The sequence below is a fragment of the Corvus moneduloides genome, chromosome 4 (assembly GCF_009650955.1).
Source record: "Corvus moneduloides isolate bCorMon1 chromosome 4, bCorMon1.pri, whole genome shotgun sequence".
In the NCBI taxonomy this organism is placed as follows: domain Eukaryota; kingdom Metazoa; phylum Chordata; class Aves; order Passeriformes; family Corvidae; genus Corvus; species Corvus moneduloides.
This window is the reverse complement of record NC_045479.1, coordinates 25,462,697-25,477,112: the sequence shown is the minus strand read 5'-3', so window position 1 is coordinate 25,477,112 and position 14,416 is coordinate 25,462,697. Positions and strand designations below refer to the sequence as shown.

General features: G+C 51.3%; 1 protein-coding gene and 1 long non-coding RNA gene across 5 annotated transcripts; one reads left to right on the top strand and one right to left on the bottom strand.

Annotated features, from left to right (window-relative positions):
• Window positions 1–8: 8 nt before the first annotated feature.
• Window positions 9–6,053, top strand: LOC116443202. Its single transcript, XR_004239777.1, has 3 exons — window positions 9–279; window positions 4,052–4,205; window positions 4,517–6,053. It is a non-coding gene; the product is annotated as an uncharacterized LOC116443202 (long non-coding RNA).
• Window positions 1,688–14,308, bottom strand: SEPTIN3 (septin 3). 4 transcript variants are annotated; one of them, XM_032107181.1, is made up of 10 exons: window positions 13,313–13,487; window positions 8,766–8,957; window positions 8,383–8,511; window positions 7,559–7,640; window positions 7,071–7,208; window positions 6,588–6,705; window positions 6,049–6,144; window positions 5,114–5,213; window positions 4,598–4,649; window positions 1,688–3,379 (listed from the first exon to the last, which is right to left on the bottom strand). In XM_032107181.1, the coding sequence occupies exons 2-10, from the start codon at window positions 8,926–8,928 to the stop codon at window positions 3,244–3,246; spliced, it is 1,014 nt and encodes a 337-aa protein (XP_031963072.1). In that variant the 5' UTR covers window positions 8,929–8,957; window positions 13,313–13,487; the 3' UTR covers window positions 1,688–3,243. The 4 variants fall into 4 exon arrangements, with proteins under 4 accessions (XP_031963072.1, XP_031963070.1, XP_031963069.1 ...); XM_032107179.1 differs by lacking the exon at window positions 13,313–13,487 and adding an exon at window positions 14,090–14,308 and having other exon boundaries at window positions 1,791–3,379; window positions 5,114–5,210; XM_032107178.1 differs by lacking the exon at window positions 13,313–13,487 and adding an exon at window positions 14,090–14,307 and having other exon boundaries at window positions 1,791–3,379.
• Between the last annotated feature and the right edge of the window lie 108 nt (window positions 14,309–14,416).

The window sequence follows — 14,416 nt, the reverse complement described above, 5'->3', positions numbered from 1 at the left end:
GAGCGAGGCGGAAGTGAGGCGGCGCTGGGTCGGTTTAATGGCGCCGGTGGCGGCGGGAACGCTACAAGTGGCGGCCCCGCCCGGCCCCGCGCCCCACGCCCGCCCCGCGCCGGGCCGCTCAACGAACCACAGACACTGGTGCCTACACGCAGCCCTGCTCGCTCCTGTGGCTCTCTCTGCTCGGTGCAACCACGCCTGTTCGCTGCCGTGGTTGCCTCAGTGGAAGTTGTCCAGGATTTGCCGTGCTTAGCAAAGTTGTTCTGGCGAACGGCTTATCTGGTGAGCAGTTTGTGAGCCTCCGAATGCGCTGAGTGGGCAGGTCTGATGTAAGGTTTAGACTCTTCCCCTCTGCAATATTACTCGGGATATCTCGGGGGAACAGCTGACTTGCTGTGCTCATCCTGGAACTCAGCTGGTGGCGCACGATTCAGGCTTTTCCCAGCTTATCCATTTACAGAGACTTCTTCCCAACAGCATCTCCCGTTGTTATGCCACGTGGGATTTTTTTGGATTTGCCATTTGTACACTTCCTTGTAGACACACAGGATGTTGGTAGGCTATTGGCATGAGCAGATGGCAGTGAGGAGTACCTGAGCTTTTCTCAGCAAGCTTTTACGGATCCTTTAGAAGTAGTCTATGATCCAACAAGAAATTACAGAGCAGGGCATAAAAATCACGTTATTACAAACAAATAAAAATTCCTAAACCTACAGGGCAAAACACACAGCTTTGTCCTTGAAATCCACATTACAGGCAAAGGAAAGTCTCGCTTCTGTTGCATGGGTCTGCTTTGCTTTCTTTAAGCAGGGCAGCATTGTCTCTCTCTGTCATAACCCTTGGCTGGGCCCAAAAGTCATAAAGATTACCATTCTGCAGCCCAGGGTGAAGACAATGGAACGTGGCTTCGTGTTTCAGTGCTGTGAAGAAGCAGAGCCCTGGTGGTGTCTCTGATGAGGTTTGATGTCCTTGGGCTGAGGAGGGCCAGTTGTGTGGCAGGGTGGGTGGCAGCGTGGCAGGATGGTTTCTGCAGGGTCCATGGTGTGGCTGCTGGCACCAGTGACAAGGCTCTTGTTCCCTGCAGGACTGAGGAGGCCTGGTGCCGGGGGAAGGGGGGGCAAGGCGATACGCACACACTGCATACAGGAACAGCAGGGGCTGTGAACGTGGGTGGTGAAAGGACTGGAAAGGGCTGGGATGGCCCTCACATCCTAGTAGTGCTGAGAATGGCTGATTTGTGTAGACAGGTGGCAGTGAGAGTGAAGAGAACTTTGCTTTGCAGTTACAGCACCAGAGAAAGCCAGCAGATGGACATATGCTCTTGACAGTTTTGCTAAGGCTTGGAGAACCGTATTCCCACCCCTGGCCCCCATACAGCCAACATCAAGTTTGACTTGAATCCTCCTCTGCTGCTCATTTGCTCTTCCCTCTTCCTCCCTCCCATGCCAGCCTTTCCACCCCATCCAAACCCCCCGCACTTCCCCTTACTCGCAGTGCTGCCATGCCAGGCCATAGCATTCCACATGTGTGTTTAAAGTGTCCTGGTGGGAACAACCCCTGCCAGCCATGTGACATGCAGACACTGCCAAACTCAGTGTTTCTGGTCTTCTCCCCTCCTTCCTTCTGCCCACGCAGCCCTGACACTTTCAACCTCATCCAGGGATGTCCAGAAAACAGCTGACACACCAGCTAGACACAAACATGTAGTCTTCAGTAAAGCTGTGCCTCTTTCTGCTCCTGGGTCTTTACCTTCCCTCCCCATCCCCTCCAGGGAAAGGCAAAATGACAGCTTCTCAACAGGACACAAAAGCACATTGTTAAGAAGGTATGAGAACTTGGGACAGGGAGGAAACAGCCTGGAGAAGAGGAATATTCAAGTACTTGGAGAAATGAAGGAGAGACTTAAAGGGTGAAGAACAGAGAAAGGTAGGGAAAGAAAGGAAGGAAGAAGGCTATGGAGGGCTAAAAGGGAATGAGGACAAAAGCACAGGAGTGGAGGAGGACATGGGACAGTAAGAGGGCAGAGGAACAGCACTGCTGCAGTAGCAAATGCAGCCATTTCAAGGAGGAGGGTGAGGAAGAGGTATCTTGGTATACCTCCTCAGTACCTCTTGTGCCCCCACCATCAGGGGAGACACCCTGGCCCGGTGCTTCTCAATCCATAGCTCTTTGCACTTCTCCGAGATCCTCAAGGCCCTATGCCAAGTGGAGCTGTCCCTGGGGGAGGTCCCAGCAGGGACCCCCTGTGGCATTGTCTTCCCTGTGCTCCCACAGCAGAGGGGCCAAGTTGTGGGGGGAAGGTTTGGCCAGGACCTGTTCAGTGCTGGTGGAGAGAGACCGCTGCAATGGGGGATTGCAGCCAGGGGATGGGGTGACCCCATGGGTTGGGGTGGCCCCAGCACAGCTTGGTCTGATCTGCACAGAGTCAAATGCCTGTGATACAAGCATGGCTTTTCACCTTAGTGCTGGGCAGGGCAAATGCACCCTCTGCAGCAGGAACATGTTGTTTTCCTCTGGGTTTTGCTTCTTTTGGAAAATATATCTATTTTCCCCAAGTACTTTGATGCTTCTCAAATAGATGCTACAGGCCAAGAACGGAGTCTGTCTCCTCCCACCAGTCACTTGCTCTGAACCACAAAACATGTCAGTCTTCTTTCATCTATCCTGTTCCAAGCTGCCGTTTCCCCTTGGGGAGCCACAGCAAGAAAAAGGGATAAAATGCCAGGCCACCATGCCCTCAGACCAACCAGCTGCCTTTACACCCATGGAAGATCCAAGAGAAATCTCTGGTGACATCTCTTGAAACACGCATGCATCGACTCCACCATCTCTCCCAGAATCTCTCCTTGCCATGTCTCCAAGTGATAAAAACAGGACCACAGCATGCCCCGCACCTCCCCCCTCCAAAATCCATGCCCCTAGAAATCCTTCCCCCCCAACACTATTTCCCCCAGGCAAGATACACAGCTGAGACACAGAAAAGAGAGAAGGGAAGCTGACGGCCAGTCCACTGTGCAAAAAACAAACCAAGAACAGGGACACTCTGGGAAGGATGGGGAGATGCTCTTGTCCCTCTCCGGCACACAGGTAGGCACATGCACGCCCGCACGCACTCACACTTGCATCCTCTCACTCCCACGGAGGATGTGCCACATGCTTCAGAGACAGGCCCGTGGTAGAGTCAGGGGTAGCAGGGGTGGGTTGTCTATCCAGAGTCACGGGGTGACCGTGGAGGGGGAGGGTGTTTCACAGGTTACTTTCATGGTTCTCCTCTGTCTCCACAGTCATGGGGGGCAGCCCTCCATTGTCATTCAGCCGTTTGGCCCTGTAGGTCTCATAGTGGATGTTGTGGGTCACTTCTTTTAGGTCCTGAAGGTGGGTCCTGCAGGGGACAAAGTGGGTTGGGAAAGAGGATATGATAGTCAATATCAGCACAGTAAGTATTATCTGGTGATAATTTTATTCCCTGAAATAAATGGAAGATTTTTTCAGTCTGTCTAGCTAATTATTGTACCCCTCTTTCTGCATGGATAGCACGGGTGCCATCATACACAACTGAGAGCTGGAGCATCAGCATTTGAGAAGACGTAGGCAGGATGCAGGACATGAGCTGAAATTCCTGGCTGTGCTTGCCAGTGCCCTGCCTCTCTTGCACCTGTGCCACTGGCACAGCCACTGGCCATCCTGGTGTGTCAGAGCAGACCGGGACTTATCTGAAGCAGTGGTGAGACAAGGAAGCATCAGTGTATCAGGTTCCCTGCAGACCATAAGCTGCAGAACACAGCTGTGAGCATCATCACTGACCTCCACAGACAGCCTATGGACTTGGATTGTTACAGGCTTTGTGAAGATCATTTGGGCAGGATGGTTTTACTGAAAGACTTTGGAAAAGCACCTCTGCTGCAGAAGGTATTACAGAACAAAAAGAGGGAAGTAGGGTGATGTCAAAGCATTATACCTGGCTCAGTAGCACCATACCCACAAGTGGAATGAGTCACAGGGCTCTGGTTTTGAACTGTGTTTCTGTTATTTTCTTTTTGTGTTATTTTTATAGGGAAGAGAGATGACCCTGGATCTACAGCTCTTCTACAGAATCTTTACTGAGGCAACTTCATGAAACAGAGTAGAAATGAGACAGGACAATGAAAGCTAATGAAATACGAAGCTTTTCACTTCCAGCTCATATGTTCCAGCACATCCTCCAACATGTAAGGAAACCTGATCTCGGATGTGGTAGTGACCTCTTTATCACTGACCTATTGTCAGCAGCAAATAGAAATTTTTGTAACCTTAATTGGATTTTTTTTTTAACTCCCTTAATGGGAATTTTTGCAACCTTAATGGGGGTGGTAGTATCCCAGTTTTCTCCAGGCATCCAGCTCATACATGAAAAATAGCACCTACTTTACAGAATGATCATGTCACTAAGAGAGGCACTAGAGTATCTACCCCTTAACTCAATCCAACCCTACACCACATAAACTTTCACTGCCTGAAATTGACTTTATTTTCCTTTCAGTAGGGGCTATTTCACTCTGAGTGGATCTCAGGAAGACTCCCAGCTCATCAAGAGAAGATTGGTGCATGACCATGACCTTACCTGATGACAAAATCTCGGAGTAGGGCAAATTCACAGTGATTGAGGTTTTCCACTGAAAAGAAAGCAAGCAATCGTTACATTTGATTTTTTTCAACAGCCCCTTTGTGGTTATAGAGCATGGGAAAGTCACTGCCATGGGGGCAGGTTCCAAGTGGGTAGAGCTTGCATACTTCAGAAAGGACAGGCAGTTGTCTGAACACCACGCTGTCAAGCATTGAGGAGACACCAAGAGGTGCTCATCAGTCACATAGGAATTTTCATTTGAAAACCAAGGCAACCTTGGGAGCTTAGCTTCACACACCGTGATGTTCGGAGTGGCTCCACCTTCTGCCAGGTGGTGATAGTGGTACCATATTGACCATGGCAGTTCCCTTCTGGCACAGCTATTTGAGAATTCTCCTTTTGCTTGGTTTCAAACAGTTTGTCAAAAATGGGATGGGAAGGTTATCTGGACCCTTGTCTATTACTGTGATCTGCAGACATACTTTCAGCTCCTGTAAGCAAGAAGTTTTTTACCTTCAATGATTCCCCAAGGTGTTTTCCTGCCCAGGACTCTTTTGCCATTCACTTGGTACTCCTTGTCACTGCCCACTACTGCAAAGGGCATGCTTTCCTGCTGGGGAGAGACACGTGGAAAGATCCATTGAACCTATTCCAGAGAGCAGCACCACCACGGTTCCCCATCCACCTTTCCTCCTCTCAGCTCAACAAACACAAGGCCTTCTCTGAGGGAAAAGATTCTCCAGAGCAAAACTTCACTGGCTGTCCTTTTCACCCACCAGTGCTATCCCTAGAATTCTGGACCCTTGCTTTCCAGGTGTCCTTACACCCTAACAAGCTTAGTGCGTAGCTTGCAGCAGTGCCAAGGGCTCTGGAGCTGAGGCAGAGCTTTTCTGCACCTATCTCCAGCATTCCTCAGGAGGGGGATGACGAGGGGAAGAAGTACCTTAGCATAACCAGCAGAGGGTCTGTCAGCCCAGAACTGCTCACATGGATAGTTTGAGGTGAGTATTTCTCACCAGATTTGTAGTTCTTCACAATAGAAAGAGAGGACTCAAATAATCCTTCCCCATAAGCCACATGAACATTCAACAAGTTTAGTGGCTGAAATTGTACTGAGGAAACCCAGAATAGGAGTAGGGGTGCAGCTTTCCTGGGAAGTAGGACAGGAGGTGAGGCTATTGGGGACCCAGATATCTCTAAGCACAGGGAGAAACTATCTTTCCAGAGCACAGAGTGCAGGAGACTCTGCTATCCATAGGGTTGTGCAGATGTTCATAGGTTTACTCTGTAGATATCCCTGGGCCTGGAAAGAGACTGCAATTACCACAGAAATGGAGATTAAAAAGCAGTTTATTTCTTATGTGTGAGGGCAATGATGCTCAAGTGTAGAACAAAATGTGGTGCCCTCCTCATACCCCCTTCCCCTCCCACAATAAAATGTTTCCTACCCTGATTTTGTCGTTCTCTGTTTTATCCTCCAAGTCCTCATCAAATTCTTTCTGGGGATAAAACTCGATCCCATTTACTTCTAGTTCCTTGCGCACCTAAGCAGAAAGACATTTTGGAGCACAAAGCAGCACAAACCTGAAGGGAAGGAAGTTGGCAAGGCCAGGCAAACACATCTGGGACATCCTTCCAGTGGGCAGAAGCTGGAGGGATTGTCCCAAGGAAGTGCACAGCAAAGCGAGGACACAGGGCAGCAATGATGAGTCTTTCTTCCCAACCTCGGTTACTTGTCTGGCTCTCCAGTTCCCGTGACAGAACATACCACGGGATGTCACAGGGATACACACATTTCTTCCTTCTCTAACAGATGCCCTCAGAGATATAAACAGCTGCATCTTTAGGACTTACCCACCAACCCAGCTCTGGACTCTGTGCACACCCTGGGGACTGCACTGCAATCCCAAGAAGAAGGATACCACTCATTTCTCCCGCCTCCAAGCCAGGGCAGGAAAGGATGCCATCCAGAAGAGGAGATACTCACTCTTTGTTTGAATTCAGTCTTTTCCTCCAAGGTCATGGTGTCAGCCTTAGCAATAACTGGGATGATGTTCACTACCTTGCTGAGATGTTTCATGAACTCCAGGTCCAGAGGCCGCAAGCTGCAGCCCAAGAAGGAACAAGATGGAAGGGGTCACTTTTTACCCTCCTCCCCTTTCATCCTAGTGACTGTCCCAGCATCAGGGCACCCGTGAACCTTCCCTTGTATATACCCTACTTGCTGCCCCCATGTTCTCATCTCCTTCTTCCCATCCATACTGCCCACTCCCAAAAAACACAGTGGCATTTCTTCCGCTCTTGTAATCCTAGACCCTTTCAAGCCCCACAGCACCCAAAGTTAAGCTAAACAGTGGCCAGCCCTGCTGGCAGGATCCCCGGATCCATGTCTGAGATGCAGCAGTGTAGGGTATGTATCTGGCACAGAGGTACCAAGGGCTGGAGGAAGGATGAGGGACTGTGTACATACGAGTGGCCCGTAGGGGAGATGAAGTAGAGGCAGCAGTGCACACGTGTGTCTGGAATTCGTTTCTTCCTTGCAATATTCACCTCCTCTTTCAAAAATTTTTCGTATTGCTCGTTGATGTATTTCTCAATAGGCTCCCAGCTGTTGAGGTGGGAGAGAGAGATGAATAGACAGGTACAAATCTCCTCATGTTCCTGCCTACAGTGTTCCCAGCTCTGACAGCAACAAAGCAGTCTCAGGCATTAAAAAAAGTCCACCTCAAGCATCTCACCATCAGCACAGATGATTAAGAGTTTCTGTAACTGGGCACAGAAATAAGCACTCACCATGTAATATGTGCATACCCCCAAGCACACACATGGTTTCACAGTCCCACGGCCCCATTATCAGCCCCTGGAGTGCAATAGGATCCCAGATGCTTTCATGGGCCAAGCAGATGACAGTCACTCATATACCATCTTAACTCCAGGCCTTGGCCTTGTAAAACTTACCAGTTCTCATTGTTGATCTGGTCCCCAAATCCTGGTGTGTCAATCACTGTCAGCTTCATTTTGACACCACCTTCTTCAATGACTGGGTGAGAAATTGCAAACAATCATTCTCCTCCCCGAGGACCTGCTCTGTCATGAAACATGTCTCTGTGTGCCACAAGGGAACAAGAGAGCTCTGCCATCATCCCTACCCAGCAAAGCATTAGGGTTTTAGACCAGGCTGGGTCATGCATGCCTCAACAGTTATGACCTTCATTTGCATGTCTGACCCCAAATTTTGGTAACATCTACACGAAAGCCACTTTATACCACTCTGCCACAGGAAAATGGATTTGTGCTCAGTCTGTAGCCCAGAGGTAGTACTATCTTAACACAACTTCTCCTCCCCTCTAACGCATCATCCTGAATCTGAGATGATGCTCATTACACTGCACCACTGCAGGAGTTGTGCTGATACTTTGCCATAAGGAGCTGTGCACTACCAGGCTTGGGATGGGACCCAACAATGCAATTTGTACAGATTATTAAATGTAACTGCAGGTGAAAATGACTTACAGCAAGGTTTAATCCACAAGTGCAGACTAATGTCTTAGGTGATGAAATCTGTCTATTTTTCTACCCCTCACTTTTGGCTGTGGCATCAGGGGCACTGATGTTTAACAAAAGCCTTGTCTGTCTCTGAGGCCATCTAAAACTGTCCTTTAGCTTCCAATGGAGAAAGGGCTGCCTAATACCAAAGAACTATTTGCGTAGCCTGCTGGGATTTTCTGCAAGACTGTGCTGAAGCATCAGCATTGCTTCCACCCCAGCAGCCTGGCTCTTACCATGCCCAATGGCTTTGATCTCCACTGTCTTGGGGATCTTCTCCTCCCGGTTCCAGCCTGAAGATTTGCGGCTCACCTGGGATTTGAAGAGGGTGTTTACCAATGTTGACTTTCCCAGTCCGCTCTGACCTGAGGATTGCAGAGAGGAAGCTTGTGACATCTGCCACAGCCTGGTGATGACAGCGGGCCCGGGGAACAGAGCAAGGCTGGCAGGGGAAGGGAAGGGGCTGTAGGTGTCTCCTTGCCTTATGCAGGCTCTATTTTCCCTCAGAGCAAGTGCTGTCTGCTCCCTCACACCCTCCCTGCAGGGCTCACTCTCCCACCTGGCCTCAGGGGACAGTCCCTGGCCATGGTTCCCAGTTCCTCAGCTGGTCTCTGCCTACCTACAACCATGATGTTGAAGTCGAAACCTGTCTTCATGGTTTTCTTGCGCATCTGCTCAATGATGGTGTCAATACCGATGTAGCCCAGCAAGCTGGCGTTGATGCCCATGGGTTTCATTGGCACGACTGGTTTTTGTCGTGGCTCTGGGACCAGCTCAGACATGGCTGCTTCGTTTTTGCTCTCCACTGGTCCTGCGTGGGGGCAAAGATTGAAAAATCATTGAGGTGTAACAACAACCTCCCTGCTGACCTGTCACAGGGCCTTTCAAGGGGTGTTGAGGATAACTGAATGTCAAGATTTTAGTGGTAAGGCTCATCATGGAGGAACATCTACCTGAGTTTCCAGCACACTCTTCTATGTACCACTCCAGACACGGAGGTGAAGTGGGGTTCACTGAGAATGCAGTGTATTGATGGCTACCTCCAAACAGCAGGAGCAGGGGCAGCGAGGCTGGCTGGGCTGATAATCAGGTGCCCAAAGCTCCATGTGTGTCTCCTTGTTTTTGTCTCCGGGTTCTCAACAGGATCCTTGTGTTTTGCCCGTCCAAGTTCCCCATAAAATTTGCGATGGAACAGACTTTAAAAAATTATGTGTCAAGTCCTGGCATTGAAACAGAGTTTGGGATGTACCATGAGGACTTGCAAGCTTGGCCCTTGCCAGGGGTGGCTGCATTACTGGCTGTGGTGCACAGGCTGAGTTCCTCAGAGGAAGGCAGTGGTGGAAGTGAAAGCATGGCCATAATCTCTGTGCTTGCCTCTCACCTGTAGACCAATGGTTGTTGTCATACTGAAAAACTAATCATCATGATCACAAAATTAATTATCTGCATCCTTCTCTTGTCATCTCTGCCTCCTCACTTCTTCCATGTAGAACAATTGGGTAAAAAGAAAGCCCTGAGGGCTTTCCAGCCTCCCTGACCCTTTCTTGGGTGATGGCACATATTGCTTGGGGCAAGCCTCACCCATTTGTCTCTGTCTCATTAGTGAGTAGCTCCCACCCGCTGGGAGGTTGGGAGAGGACAGGGCATGGAAGAAAAGCCCTAATTGGTGGGGAATGGAGGCATGAGGGATGAATCTGGGAAGGAAGATGAAGGGGATAGGAATCAAATACCTTTCATATACAAGCCAGCTGCAAACTAGAGTTTCTCCCACTCTAATTACTCTACTCCCCCATGCTTTGTCTCATTAGAGGGTTATTTTTCCAGGACAGAGACAGAATGCATTTTTGCTTGGTAAGTACTTCATTTGTTTTGGATGCCACTTCAGTTCAAGTATCTCACACTAAATTATCCCTTTCCATCATTTTGGCAGAGTTTTCTCTCCACTTAGCAGAATCCACTGGCAGCAGAAAAGGACATGAGCAGCCAGGGAGGTGACTGCCATTTGGTGGGTGACACATGCCCCTCTTTGCAAGGAAAATGACTCAGAAGTCACTGGGCTAGGGACACTGATGCCACCAATCTGGGGTCCCTGTGACAGCTTAGTCAAGACAGGCAGCGACAGGCTGGGAAGAGATCAGAGAGATTTTGTTCAAGGACAGGGTTAGGCTGCAGCAGGCTCCATGGCTGAATGGGGACGCTGCCTGGCACTCCCACATCAAAGCTCTGGTGCTGACACAAGGGCTGCTCTACACAGTGAAGATTTTACATTTTATATTAGCTGTAATATTCCACTATCATGTGCTAAGGAAAGACCTTGTGGAAGGGCCACCCTTGGCAGGGAGAAGGGTGCCTCCACTCAGCTCCTTTCCACTGCTTGGGAAGTCTTTTATATTAAACTGGGAGAAGGATCTTTCCTCTGCATGAGAGGATGGTGGCAGAGCCACTCATGCACAGCACTGTGGGTAACATCTGAAGCTCTCGTACCACCTCTGTTCCACCATGCCCACACAGGAGAGGTCAGTGGGAGGATGGCCCCCCTCCTGCTCTTCCCACCGAGCGAGGGCACCCTGGGCTATCTCATCCTCTCCTGAAGCAGTGAGCAGCACCCTGGGGGGGACCAGAGCACAAGATGGACCACTGGCTTGAGTCAGACTGGCAATGTGGAGCACCTCACGCTGCCGGGCAGCTGCTGGAGGAGGCACGCTGCCGAGCCAAGTGCTTCTCAGCTGCAATCCTCTCTTACACCCATCACAACTAGTCTGTGCCTTTCCTGCTGACGAAGCATCCCTTGAGGCTCCTGTTGTCTTTCTTCAGTTTTATCAAAGCTAGTGCCAGCCAGGAAAGCCCATCTCTCTGGTACAGCACAGGGGGCCAGGCCAGCCAGTTCGCCTGCACCCTGCCCTTCACTCATCCTCTCCCAGGCTGCCCTCATCACCCGCATCATGGTTGTGTGGCTGTGCTGTGTCCCTTATGCTGCTGCAGCATTCTCCATATGCACAGCCCTGCTGGGGTCCTACCTAGCCCAAAGAGTGGGAGAAGAGAGAAACAAACAGGGAATGATGAAGGAATTAGGGACATGGGGCTGTGGCCCCAGTGAGGCACTTGGCTACTGCAGTAAACGGGGGCAAATAAACCCCAAAGGTGGAAAGAAACAGGTCAAGATGGGAAGGAAGCACAGCTGAGCAGCTGCATGGGATGGGTACAGGACATGGGCCATGTGGGCTGTGACCCTTTCACTGCCTGGGTGGTAGCTTGTCCTCAAGGAATCTGTTGCCCTCTCCTTTATTCTTTCAACCCTTGTTCTTACATAGGGAGGAGGAAGGAGGGAATTTGCTGTCAGCCTCAAGGCTCACTAAGAGGTTCATAGCTCATCCCTCAATCTCACCAAGGAAAGCCTTGCCCAGAGTCAGCAGATGTTGCTAACTGCTGTGGACATCACAATACATGACCATTCCTTTGCAAGCTTCCCTGCTGGAGCCAGGAGCTTGGAGTGACTGGTGAGATGTTTCAGATTCAGGTTCTTGGGCAGCTATAAAAACCCTGAGACCAGGAGAAAAGATCTCCAGAAGTCTCCTTAAATATATTTCCTGGATTTTATATCAGGACATTCAAGGTGTCAGGGTAAGCCACCTCCCTTTCTCCTCTAGGTCACTTGCCTTCCTCTCTGTGTGGGGTTCCTCCCATACAGCCTCAGGCAGGGAAGCCCCCATTTTGCAGAAATTTCCCAGGGGTTCATTTTTCTGCACGTGATCTTCCACCTTTTGCCTCCCACAGATGAATTCAAGGAGCCAGCTGAGGAACAGCCTGCCAGGGAGTTAAGGGTGAGAAAAACCAGGACCAGAGCCGCAAGAGGCACCCTGAGACATGAAACATGCCTGCCTGCTCTCCTGGGAGTGGCTCTGTTTTATGTGCATTAAAGCTAATGCTGCTAGGAAGCCTCCTGAGTGCACTGAGTGGCTGGTCAGGGGTGGCATTTTGTGTCCTGGCCATGTCCTGTAGCCCTTGCAGCTGTCCCCTGTAATGAATGCACGAGAGGGCACTACAGTCAGTACAGCTGATAATGAATAGAGGGGTAGCCAAGGTTAACCACGTACATCTGCTGTTTGCAAGGCCGCCTTTTCCCCTGCTGCTTTGTTCTGTGTGCTAAGAGAAGCTAATTTAAGAGGGCCGTGGCTGGTGATACCCCACTGCTGTCCAGATCCTGTAGGAGGTGGCCTGGGCTGGGCTGGGCTGTCAGGGGATAATGTCTGGCTCACAGGAGATGCTCCATGTGACTCTGGACCAAGGAAAGGTGCAGCTTTTGGGGCAGGGACAGGCAGAACCGGAAGAGCGATGAGTGCCCAGAGAGGTCCCCATGGTCCCAGCTAGCTCCTGCTTCTGACACCCATTGATCTACCCCAAAACCTCTTCCTGCAGGGCCGACATATGTGGCCAGCAGCAGACACCACTACTGCAGCTCACCCTTCATGCTCTGACGTTCACAGGAGCTGTGTGGGGACAGAGGTGGCCCTGCTGGTCCCTTAGGGGCTCAGGTAGTGGGAACTAACATCTAGTATGTCTGGATAACCCAGATATAGTTGCATCCCCTCCCCCTGCCTTCCCATCCTTTGTCTGGGTGGCAAGAGGGAGGGAGAGCTGCAAACAGTGCTCACCACAACCCAGCTTCCAGCAAGGAAAAGCTATTTAACCCCCACATAACACATGGATGGCCTCACTGCAGTTCTCCTCCAGTGCAGCACAAGGTTGTCCCTCTGCAGCTCAAGGCAGTGATCCTCACACACATCTCACCCCAGCCCCTTCCATTCATGCAGTCCTGGACCCACAGTCCCACTCCCTGTAGACATGGAACAGGGAGGAGGGATGGGTTCAAAGCCTGAAGGTGGCTGGCAGAAGCAGGCCCTCAAAGGGTGATGCCAGGTTCTTAGGAAAGAAAGCAAGCAGCTGCTTCAGTAGTACAGCTTCCCTGGAGCTCACTGGCATCAGGACCTGCTCCTTCCTTCAGAGCTGCAGAGGTGCTGGACGGCGCATCTCTCCACTGAAAAAATACCTTTCCCTCCTCAGTTCCCATGACCCCAGGGCGTTTCTTTCAGCTGTGCAGGGCAATGGCTGAGCCCTGCCGGATGCACTGCCTGACCTCAGGGTACAGAACAGAACCATTCTTCTTACCAGATCTTTTTGCCTGGCTTGAAGATCATCCCAATCCTCTGGACTGCCGCAGCCTTCCCAACAGCAACCTTTCATCTCCTCAACACTCTGCAAAGGGCTTGGGCAAGAGCCCGGCTGCAGTGAAATCTAGGGCAGCCTGTGCCGAAGCCTCTCTGGAGATGCAGAAGCTGGAGGTGAAGGAGCTGGGCACATCCCCAGCCCAGCCACCATGGCCCCAGCCATGCCCTTGATGCTGCTCTCCAGCCATACAATCCCTGTCCCATGTCCCAGTTCACCACCTGGGTGGCACAGCTGTATCGCAAGGCGAGAGGATGCTGAGCACCCCTGGAGCAGGGTACCCACACCACCACAGCTGCCTGTGCCCCTGCCCGCATGCCTGCTGGCTCCTGTGCAGATGCCCAGGGAGCAGCACAGGACATCCCCGCTGCCTGTCACTGGCAAGGGACAAGCCAGGTGCCGAGGACTTTGTGGGCACTCCCCAGCCCTGGGCCGGCTGGATTATCTCTTTCTTTCAGAACAGTGCCTGGCACTAGCTACTCCCCATCAGCACCACAACCAGCCCTGCTCCTTCTCCTTCATACAAGACTGCTGCCACCAAAAGGAAAAAACAGAGGAAAGACAAAGCCAGGACCGATTTCCCCCACTGCCCTCCGGGGTTATCCCTCCCCCGTGCCCAGAGCTGGGCAATGTGGGGGCACGGCGGAGGATGCCTGCGCAAAAAGCCCCAGCGGTGTCCCTCTGGCGTTGCCCAGCCCTGCCAAGCCCGGAGCATCCTACCTTTGAACATGAAGCTTCCTTTGTCTCCGAATCCTCTCCCAAAGGGGTGGGTCTCCCCCCACTTTTCTAGCCTGATGCTGATGAAGCAGCACGGTGGGCTACTTGCTTTTACCTTTGTCTTTCTTCCCTGTGTCCTCTTCTCCCCCCTCTCTCCTTCCCTTCCTTCTCCAGTGGCTATTTCAGCAGAGCGGGGATGCTGGTGCTGCTCCTGCTGCCATCGTCATGTGACCTGAATATTAAACATCTCCGCAAAATCTCCCCCCGCGCACCCTCCCCCGGCTCCATCCCAGGCCCCCGGCTCCATCCCAGGCCCCCGCCAGCCTCCCT

What these genes read in the sequence shown, in the direction of transcription:
- SEPTIN3 (XM_032107178.1), bottom strand. An exon ending in CTTCAACATCATGGTTGTAG is followed by an intron (nt 8,512 to 8,765) that starts GTAGGCAGAGAC and finishes TGCAATCCTCAG; the next exon opens with GTCAGAGCGGACTGGGAAAG. An exon ending in CAGATCAACAATGAGAACTG is followed by an intron (nt 7,209 to 7,558) that starts GTAAGTTTTACA and finishes CCACCTCAACAG; the next exon opens with CTGGGAGCCTATTGAGAAAT.